The 10,599-nt window shown below is 39.4% G+C and overlaps 1 protein-coding gene across 1 annotated transcript in view; it reads left to right on the top strand.

The window, feature by feature from the left end:
* Positions 1-10,050, top strand: part of AFG3L2 (AFG3 like matrix AAA peptidase subunit 2) — a 50,406-nt gene extending 40,356 nt beyond the window's left edge. The window contains exons 9-17 of the mRNA XM_056521539.1: positions 339-476; positions 911-1,064; positions 1,253-1,360; positions 1,451-1,576; positions 3,436-3,546; positions 4,186-4,301; positions 5,150-5,350; positions 8,412-8,606; positions 8,697-10,050. Coding sequence (XP_056377514.1) covers positions 339-476; positions 911-1,064; positions 1,253-1,360; positions 1,451-1,576; positions 3,436-3,546; positions 4,186-4,301; positions 5,150-5,350; positions 8,412-8,606; positions 8,697-8,939 — 1,392 coding nt within the window. The 3' untranslated portion in view covers positions 8,940-10,050. The remainder of the gene's footprint in view (positions 1-338; positions 477-910; positions 1,065-1,252; positions 1,361-1,450; positions 1,577-3,435; positions 3,547-4,185; positions 4,302-5,149; positions 5,351-8,411; positions 8,607-8,696) is intronic.
* The last annotated feature ends 549 nt before the right edge of the window (positions 10,051-10,599 follow it).

The raw sequence follows: 10,599 nt of genomic DNA on the forward strand, positions 1-10,599 counted from the left end.
ATTAGAATGAATTTTTTACGTTCGTTTATGAATAATGAATGCATTCGTTATTTACCGCATGCATTCGGTAAATAGCAAATGCATTCGTTATTTTGCTATTCGTATTATCGTGGCTATTCGGGAATGTTCAAAATATGTTTTCGTGCATTCGGATCGCTCCGAATGCCCGAAAACGGTAAAATTCGGTAAATTAGACATTTGTGCCGAAACGAATTGCACAGGTCTAGTTTATGCAGCAATTACTGGGCTACTGTAAATTATACCTTATTTTGCTCTAGAAATTAACCAGACCACTGTTTTATTTTTTTTCTCTGATATTTTTTTAAATACTTTTTTAGGGTGCCATTCTCACAGGGCCTCCTGGTACAGGAAAAACATTGCTGGCAAAAGCCACAGCTGGAGAAGCCTGCGTACCTTTTATCACAGTCAATGGCTCAGAGTTCCTAGAGATGTTTGTCGGTGTCGGACCTGCCAGAGTAAGTTTTCATTTTAGTTTTCAGAAGACATTAGGTAAAATATATACTGTTTGGCTTGTCACTCAATATACTGGAAAAGCTTAGGAAAGGGTGGAAGAAATGCCATTTATTTTTTAATTGTAACGGTGCAACTTTCTCATATACACCTCTGTCCAGTTTTCAATTCTTTTTAACTCCCAAGACCTGTGGGTGTGGTATATAGGTACTACATACTTATAAGAATAGATCTTGGTGGCATATGATTGGCTCCAAATAATGTTTCCTTCTGCTGGCCTCAGGAGTACTTTGTGCCTTTGAAGAATCCTGTGGTACTATAATGGGCCAATCCTACACTGAGTGTTGGGTATTCCTTGTAAACATGTTGTTTCTCTTGTTATATATTCTGACAGCTCACTTTGTTGTGGTCTGATTTTTGTCTACCCCTTCTTTTTTAGGTACGAGATCTGTTTAGCATGGCCAGGAAGCATGCTCCTTGCATTCTTTTTATTGATGAGATAGATGCTGTTGGACGGAAGAGAGGACGTGGCAACTTTGGTGGTCAAAATGAGCAAGAAAACACACTGAATCAACTCCTAGTAGAAATGGATGGTAATGGACTCTTCTTACTTATTTGTATCAGTGCTTCTTTATTGTTGACCTGTATTTTATATAATGGCACTGACACACACACAAATATTGCTCTTTTTTTTTTTTTTTTTTTTTTTTTTTTTTTAATAAAGGAAGTGCCAAGTGCTCACTTGTACGTTTGAATGTTTCATTTTGGTTTGTGTTCACAGGTTTTAATACTACAACAAATGTAGTCGTATTGGCTGGTACAAACAGACCTGACATCTTGGATCCAGCTCTCATGAGACCTGGCCGATTTGATAGGCAAATTTACATAGGTAAGACAAAAACCAAACCCATGGCTGAAAATGCCCACAAAGCTATGTTATTCCTAATAATAACTGTATGAAATTTCTTTCCAAATGCAGGGCCTCCAGACATAAAAGGCAGAGCGTCTATATTTAAAGTTCATCTTAGGCCCTTGAAATTAGAGAGTACTATAGATAAAGATTCCCTGGCAAGAAAAATGGCAGCTTTAACACCTGGATTTTCCGGTAAGATGAGATGTTGTTATTTAAAGGGGTATTCCGATGGAAAACTTTAAAAAAAAATTTAATATCAGCTTGTGCCAGAAAGTTAAACAGATTTGTAAATTGCTTCTATAAAAAATTCTTACCCCTTTCAGTACTTATTAACGGCTGTATAGTACAGAGGAAATTCTTTTCTATTGGGATTTTGTTTCTGTCACAACCACAGTGCTCTCTGCTGACATCTCTGTCCATTTTAGGAACAGTCAAGAGCAGCATATGTTTGCTAATGGGGATTTTCTCCTGCTCTGGACAGTTCCTGACATGGACAGAGGTGTCTGCAGAAAGCACTGTCGCCGTGACAGAAAAGAAATCCAAAAATAAAAGAATTTCCTCTGTAGTATTCAGCTGCTAATAAGTACTGGGAGGATTAAGATTTTTTTTTTACAAATCTGTTTAACTTTCTGGCATCTGTTGATTTTAAGAAAAAAATAAAGCATATTCATTATAGGGGAGATTTATCAAAACCTGTGCAGAGGAAAAGTTGCTGTGTTGCCCATAGCAACCAATCGGATCGCTTCTTTCATTTTACAGAGGCCTTTTTAAAAATGAAAGAAGCGATCTGATTGGTTGCTATGGGCAACTGGCCAAAATTTCCTCTGGACAGGTTTTGATAAATCTCCCCCTATGTCCTGGAAACTTCAACTGTTGTATGTGGGTCAATGTGTCATATTTAAAGCCATACCCCCTTATCCATTGCACTACAAAATGTATCATAAATCTGGGGCAAGCCATGCACAAATTGAGCCAGAATTTTGCCACATTTAGACTAGTAATTGTGTCCTCCTGTATGTTATGAATGATGATGGTGGTAATGATTATTTATATAGCACCAATATATTCTGCAGTACTTTACAATTCTGAGGGCACAAGTATTATTACAAAGTAACAAACAGTAGAAGTAAGGGCCTACACTCTAAGAGGAAAAAGGGATGATACAAAAGGTTAGTGTGTGCTTTGTACAATGGTCCAGCTATTTTTTTTAGAAATAAATGTAGGACAGTGAAGCCAAAACTGCATGAGCCATTCATTTAGCCACTGTCTGTATATACAGCTTTGAAGTGCATGTAGTATAGACTGAAAATTATGAAATATTAATAAACTTTATATAGCACCCGCATATTCCGCAATACTTAATGGGGTTATTCTGATACTAGAAACATTTTATACACTGCTGGGACCTCAATGACAAAAAAAAAAATACCTGCTTACCCTGCACCGCTTCTTGGGGATCCCTCTGTGACGTCTTCCAGTGAACTGCTGAATGCTCTGGCTGCTACTTCCCAGATGGACTCAGCAGTGACTGCCCGCTCAGCCAATCACTAACTGCAGCAAAGTCCCACCTCATTAAGTGATTGGCTGAGCGGGCTGTTACTGCCAAGACAAGTCAGTCTCTAAAGTAGCAGCCAGAACGTTCAGTGAAGACTGGAAGACTTCACAGGGGGGGATCCCTGAGGGAGCGAGTCAGGTAAGCATGTGTTTTATTTATTTAGTTTAATTTTCATTTTGGGCCCAGCAACGTTTAAAAATGTTCTAGTATCCGTATAACCACATTAAGCTTTATTTACATAAAACTGTTAAGCCAAATCTGAGAGTTTATCTTTTCAGATAAGTTCTTGTCTCACCAGCCAAGTTCAGAATTGGCTGTGTTAACAAACCAAAAATATGTACATTAAGAATGCATTATTTAAAATGAAGCATTTTTGCTCTAGAATCCTGCCAAAATATTGAAGTATACACTCGTGTGACATTATATACAAGGGAGAACATGATTACAGTCTTTTTACACCATAAGATTTTCTTCTCTATTTTTTTTTCTGCTATAGGGGCAGACATCGCAAATGTGTGCAATGAAGCTGCTCTTATCGCTGCCAGACACCTTTCTGATGCCATAAACCAGAAGCACTTTGAACAAGCTATTGAGAGAGTAATAGGAGGTAGGCTGTGTGCATTGTATTACTAAATGTGTCCTATAGAAGTTATTTGGTCTAGTACCTCTATCGTCTTGTAAAGGATACAACATTGAGCAGAGCTCACAAATTCCACTTCAACAATATGCTCTGTAGTAGCAGAAAATCTGCCTTGAATCTATTTTAACTTAACAGTATTTTGTTTAGGTGTCATAATATTTTTGTACTTCGGGTTCTATTAGGCTATGTTCACACAATGGAATTTCCCTTCAGAATTCCACATTAGAATTCCGCAGCAGAGTCCTATTGATTTCAATGGGATTCTGCTGCCCTGTGCACACAGCAGAATTTCTTGCCGCAGAAAGAATGGTCATGTCTATTGTATCTGCGGAGTCCGCACGGAAATGCATCTATGAGATGGCGCGTTTCCGATCGGTCCTAGCGCCGGCATGTTCTGCAGGCATGCCGCTGTTGGAATGTCCATGTGGAAATGAAACCTCAAGGCCAAAACAAGGCTGAACCATTAAAGGGATAACGACACAGTGTACAGTACTTTCTTTATTTTAAAACAAAAAATGAATTGCTACTTATCCCTGTATTAATATTATTGATTTTATCATTTCTGTACAATAATCACATTATTGTATCCTTCTCTAAATTTTTCAGGCTTAGAAAAAAAAACTCAGGTTCTACATCCAGAGGAAAAAAAGACTGTGGCTTACCATGAGGCTGGGCATGCTGTGGCAGGCTGGTTCTTAGAACATGCAGATCCCCTTTTAAAGGTTACACATCTAGCTTTTTTTTTTTTTTTGTTTATTGATCAAGCTTTAAGAATACTAACAAATGTTTTTTTTTTGTTATTTTCCTCCTGCACTTGTAAAAATGTTGCAAATTTTTACGCAAAACACAGGAAAAGTTGCACATTTTTAATAAGCTGCTTACGTGGGCAAACACTTTCAACACTTTATGGGCGAAACCTACACAAAAACCATTGCTAAATTCCCCACTTTCTGTTTATTAAGACACAGCAGAGCCTTAAATTGGTTATTGAAGAATAAAATGTATCAGCTATCCTCAGGATAGGTGATCTGTATCTGATTGGTAGGGGTATGACCACTGGAGCCCCCACTGTTCACAAAAATGGGGGCTATTTGTGAGCATGCTCTGTTACTGCTTCATTCATTAGCCTTAAAACTTTCGAAGGTAGCAGAGTGCTGTACTCTATGTTGACAGTTCCTGAGCGAGTGACAGCTGAGCATGTGCAGTGTCTCTCCAGTCTCTTGGTGGACAAAGGAATTATGATCTGGGAGGGTTCCAACAGTCGGACCCCCGTGATCAGATGGGCTTCTGCGGTTTGTTAATATGTTTTAATATTGGTATTTACAATATTTACATTAATAAATATATATAAACTGCCCTTTTTTGTTTCATATACATAGAACTAAATCCTTAGCAGTTCCCAAATTATGTTGTGACAGAATGACCCCTAATGTAAACACGTGTAGGATCACACTTTTGCTGGTGTGATTTTGTTTTTCTTGATTAAAAGAATTTTACTTTGTTAGATTTATGGACATTTGAATTATTTCATGTAGTGGACTGATGCCCAGATTTCTGAATTCTCTTCCAGGTTTCTATCATCCCTAGAGGAAAGGGCTTAGGATACGCTCAATATTTGCCTAGAGAACAGTATCTGTATACAAAGGAACAGCTGCTGGATAGGATGTGCATGACACTGGGCGGCCGTGTCTCTGAGGAAATATTCTTTGGAAAAATAACTACTGGAGCTCAAGATGACTTGAAGAAAGTGACGCAAAGTGCCTATGCTCAGGTGTGTGATTTAATGTATGTGTAGGTTGGTTTATACAATAACTATTTGTTATAATATACAGTACATTCTGAAAGTTTGCAGACCCTTTCCATTTTTTTCCACAATTTCTGTTGCACTGAATATCCCATAGTGACAAAGTGAAAGCAATGTTAAAAATCTTTGGTTATTTATTGTAAAGGCAAAACTAAAATATTGCATTGACATAAGGATTTACACTACTTACTCAGCATTTTGTTGAAGCACCTTTGACAGATATTACAGCCTCCAGTCTTCTTAGGTATAATGCCACAAGGTTTACACACCTGGATTTGGAGATCTTCTGCCATTCTTCTCTGCAGAGCCTCCTAAGCACTGTCAAGTTGGATAGGGACAATCTATGGAAACCATTTCCAGGTCTCTCCAGAGATGTTCAGTTGGGTTCATGTCAGGACTCCGTGCTGTGTGCTTAGAGTCGTCTTGTTAGAAGGTAAATCTGCAGCCCAGTCTGAGGTCCAGAGCACTCTGGGTCAGGTTTTCATTAAGGATATCTCTGTACTTCGCTCCATTGTTTGCCCTGTCTTTGAGCTCCACAGTAACCCCCTCCCCCTTCACGGCTAGGTATTTTGCTCAGAAATATGTTGTCAGCTGTTTTAGGCCGCAAAATAACAAAATCTGAAAAAAGTGAATGGGTCTGAAACTTTCCAAATGCATTGTATAATCTTTATACATACATTGTGTGTAGAATATTACGATACCTACTTGGTATTCTGTACAGATGTGTAAAATTCAGTTATCTAAGCTTTATATAGCTTGCCATAGTGTTAGCACTTAGGTTTTGCTCCAAGTGGTTTACTCTTGCTGTACATTATAAGTTTAAAGGAAAACTGTCATATGTTTTGTCCCGCACTATCCACGGGTATCTGTGGATAGTGCGGGATACGTTGAACATTTTGAGTCCTACCTTGCTCGGATCCGCTGTGCCGTTCGCCCCTTATAGCTGGTTTTCAGTATATTAAAATTAGACGCTAACTGGCACTGGCGGGGTTACTGCCATCAACTGGCACTGCAACGTAACCGCCGCCCGGCCCGCAGCACTGACCGGCTAATGAATATTCATACATTGTCTTACACTCTCCGTCTCATCTCTGCCGAGTCCTGGACGATACTGCGCATACGCGGGATTTCCTACTATACCCGAAAGCTGTCTTCAGCATTTGAAGCAATGCTGAAGACAGCTTCCGGGTATAGTAGGAAATCCCGCGCATGCGCAGTATCATCCAGGACTCGGCCGAGATGAGACGGAGAGTGTAAGACAATGTATGAATAATCATTAGCCGGGCAGCGGTTACGTCACAGTACCAGTTGAAAGCAGTAACCCCGCCCGTGCCAGTTAGCGGCTAATTTTAATATACCGAAAACCAGCTATAATGGGCGAACGGCGCAGTGGATCCGAGCAAGGTAGGACTCAAAATGTTCAGCGTCTCCCGCACTATCCACAGGTACCCGTGGATAGTGCGGGACACAACATATGACAGTTTTCCTTTAAAGGAGTACTCCAGGATCTGAAAACTTATCCCCCTATCCTAAGGAAAGGGGATAAGTGTCAGATCACGGGGGTCCGACCACTGGGATCCCCTGCGATCTCTCATATGGGTCCCCGGCAGTCTGCACAGAGGGCGTGTGCCAACCCCCGCACAAAGCGGCAGCTGGCACGCCCCCTCAATACAATGCTATGGGAGCTGGTGAGCTGCATTCGGCAATCTCCAGCTCTGCCATAACGCTCCATTGAGGTTGAGTGTCGGCCCACGCTTCGTGCGGTGGTCGACACGCACCCTTTATGAGGACTGCTGGGGTCCCATACGGGAGATATATCTGGGATCTTTGCTCAGAAACATTTGACAGTCCATGCAGTGTGTTATGTTCATTTTGGGGTGTGAGGGCGAAAACTTCAGGGGTGCAGGAATACATGCGCTGACCAAGAAGGGGACCAGTGAAGCCAGGTAGGTAACAAACAGCTTTAATCCAATGCAATGCGTTTCACCGCGCTTGCGCGGTTTCATCAGGCATAGCAAACACTTCGCCGGAAGGGGTTTATATACACACAGGTATTAACCCCTGCCTGACTAAGTAAAATTAACAAAATACAGGATTATATCATAATAAAAGAAAACAAGAAAATGTATACATATAATAAAAATATACAACATAAAAAAATGTACAGCCTTAAAAAACAAGAGACATTCAATAATATTCTCTTAATAGATAAACTAGTTAATGACCAGTTAAAATCACAAAGAGAATATTATTGAATGTCTCTTCTTGTTTTTTAAGGCTGTACAGGGGTTAAGGCAGGGGTTAATACCTGTGTGTATATAAACCCCTTCCGGCGAAGTGTTTGCTGTGCCTGATGAAACCGCGCAAGCGCGGTGAAACGCGTTGCATTGGATTAAAGCTGTTTGTTACCTACCTGGCTTCACTGGTCCCCTTCTTGGTCAGCGCCTGTATTCCTGCACCCCTGAAGTTTTCGCCCTCACATCTCTATCGTTTCCAGGAAGGCTGCAGACCTAGTTCACTACAGCAAAACGCATATCCTTGTTGTGTGGGAATTTGCACAACTTGGCAGGGTGAGCCTTCATTTTACCCTCCCTCCTCACACACCTGTGATTCCGTTGATTCTCCACAAGGGAGCGCCTCTTCTTCTTTTGTTTTACATGTTCATTTTGGGGGACTTTATGATGGAACCTCACACCGATTCATGCCGTCCATGGTTCAAAATAAGCATAAAACTGATGACTGGTTCCCTTTTACCTATGGGCAACGACTGTGTGTCCAGTTTACCCAACAAACATGATTTACAGCTTTTTCTTTTATACATGCTGTACAGGGAAATTAAACAAAATTTAAAGGCTGATTGAATGTAACTCTCATGAATGAATAACACCGACAATTGTTTCTGTAAATGCATTTCCAATTGTCATATACTGTATTTTATTTTTTTTTTTAAATCCATATGTAAGTTTAATTGGTTAATTATCTTTTCTATGATTAAACTTTCCACAAATGCATCTTTTGTATTTCATAGATTGTTCAGTTTGGCATGAGTAATAAAGTTGGCCATGTTTCATTTGACCTTCCACGTCAAGGGGAGATGGTGTTAGAGAAGCCTTATAGTGAGGCCACTGCAAGACTCATTGATGATGAAGCTCGAATACTTATTAACTCTGCATATGAAAGGACTGTGACACTGCTCAAGGAGAAGAAGTCCGATATAGAGAAGGTAGGTCACCTTATTGTAAACAGTTGGATTTTTTTGTAGTTGCAGGTTAATTTGACACAACCATCTGATATTCAATTTATTTTTTTTAAGGTTGCTCTTCGCCTTTTAGAAAAGGAGGTGATAGATAAGAGTGATATTGTTGAACTTTTGGGGCCAAGACCATTTGCAGAAAAATCTACATATGAAGATTTTGTTGAAGGTACTGGGAGCCTGGATGAGGATACGACACTTCCTGAAGGTCTGAAAGACTGGAACAAAGATCGTGAAAAAGAGAAGGAGGAATCTACCGAAGAGCAGATAGCCCGCCATATCAGTGGAGGAATGCCATTTTGATTGACTCAACAAAACCTGGATTTTAAAAAGCTGGACAGTATTTTTTTTTTTTTTAACAAGATTTAAAGCAATTAAAAATTTTCACTTAAAAAAAAAATAATAATGTGAAGACACCTTTGTTCTATAGGATTATATGGTGTCCTAACGGACAGGCAAACATTTAACAGTATAAACCATATTCTTATTTATTGGTTAGGTAGATAAATGCAGACACAATCTACTTGCTAGAAAAACAAAATCTTAAAGGGGTTATCTAGGAATAGAAAAACAAAACTGATAAAAAAAAATTTAAAAAAATACAGTGTTCCCCTTTCCTCAGGTTGTGTGGTGGTATTGCAGCTCAGTTCCATTGAAGTAAATGGAGCCAAGCTGTAAAACCACATGCAACCTGAGGACAGGTATGGTGCTGTTTTTCTAAGAAATTTAGTTCTGATTTTCTATTCCTAGATAATTACTTTTATTGAATGAATACATTTTTGGACTGATATTGTATAAAAGAAACAAAAAGTAATATAAAATAAAATTGAGTTTCTTATTATAAGATGCAAATATATCGGAGGTCTACATTGCTTATATGGACAAATTAAACTCTTAGCTGATGTTGTAAAATAGTTATCATGTATGTCTGGGTATTTCTGATAAACCCTCCATCAAATTATGGCAATTTATAATAGTGATATTTTTATTGTATTTAAAGGGGTTGTCCCATCTTGTCAGTACGACTTTCCAGCCACCTCCGGCATGTTTACAGCTGCTGCGGGTAGTCAAAAAAAGCCAAAAGCAGCCAAAGTGGAGATGTTAAGAAATTTGTTTACTCCCATTGACTTCAAAGCCCAAAATTGATCAATGGTGTAGCTTGCAGGTTTATGCCGTTTGCGCATCTCCTACTAAAGTCAATGGGAGTTACACATTTTGTGTAACTTCCCTGCGTCGGCCTCTTTTGCTTATCCCAACCAACCCGCGGTGGCTCCAAACAGGTCGTGGCCCACAGGTTATGCCAAAAGATTATAAACATTGCCCCAACAAGAAGAGAGCACGTGAATGGATCTGAAAAATAACTGTAAGGGTTGGTTTGTATGTAGATATGAATGTATTTCGTGTTGTATAAATGTTTCATAAATTAAGATAAAATATAAAAATGCAGTTTGACTGAAGTCTTGCTGCAGGATTATCTAGGAAATATACAGTGAATGTGCAGATACACCTGCTTTTCTTAGTTTTTTTTTTTTAAATCTAGCACTTATATATGCAGCGCTACATATAGATTGTCACTCAGATTCATTCTGGATTTAGATTCTCAGTAAATTTTTGGTGTGAGGCAGGAAACGAGAACCCAGGGGAAATCCATGCAAACACAGGAAGACTGATAATCCGCCACTACAAACAGGGAGGACTTCCACACAGAAGTCTGTAAATCCTGCTGAATGTACTCCTGTCTGGCCTGCTCTAATAGTGGTGCTCAGTTTAAATGTAAATGCCACAAGTCTTCAGATATAGACACAGCACTCACCGGTATCAGGAAAACTTCTTCTCTATTCAGCCATGACAGCTAGATAGCACGAGTAGCCTGTAGGAACACAGATATCTTCTTTAAAGGGGTATTCCGGGGTTTATACATCTTATCACCGATCCAAAGGATAGGGGATAAGATGTATGATCA

This window comes from Hyla sarda, chromosome 5 (genome assembly GCF_029499605.1).
Source record: "Hyla sarda isolate aHylSar1 chromosome 5, aHylSar1.hap1, whole genome shotgun sequence".
NCBI classification, from domain to species: domain Eukaryota; kingdom Metazoa; phylum Chordata; class Amphibia; order Anura; family Hylidae; genus Hyla; species Hyla sarda.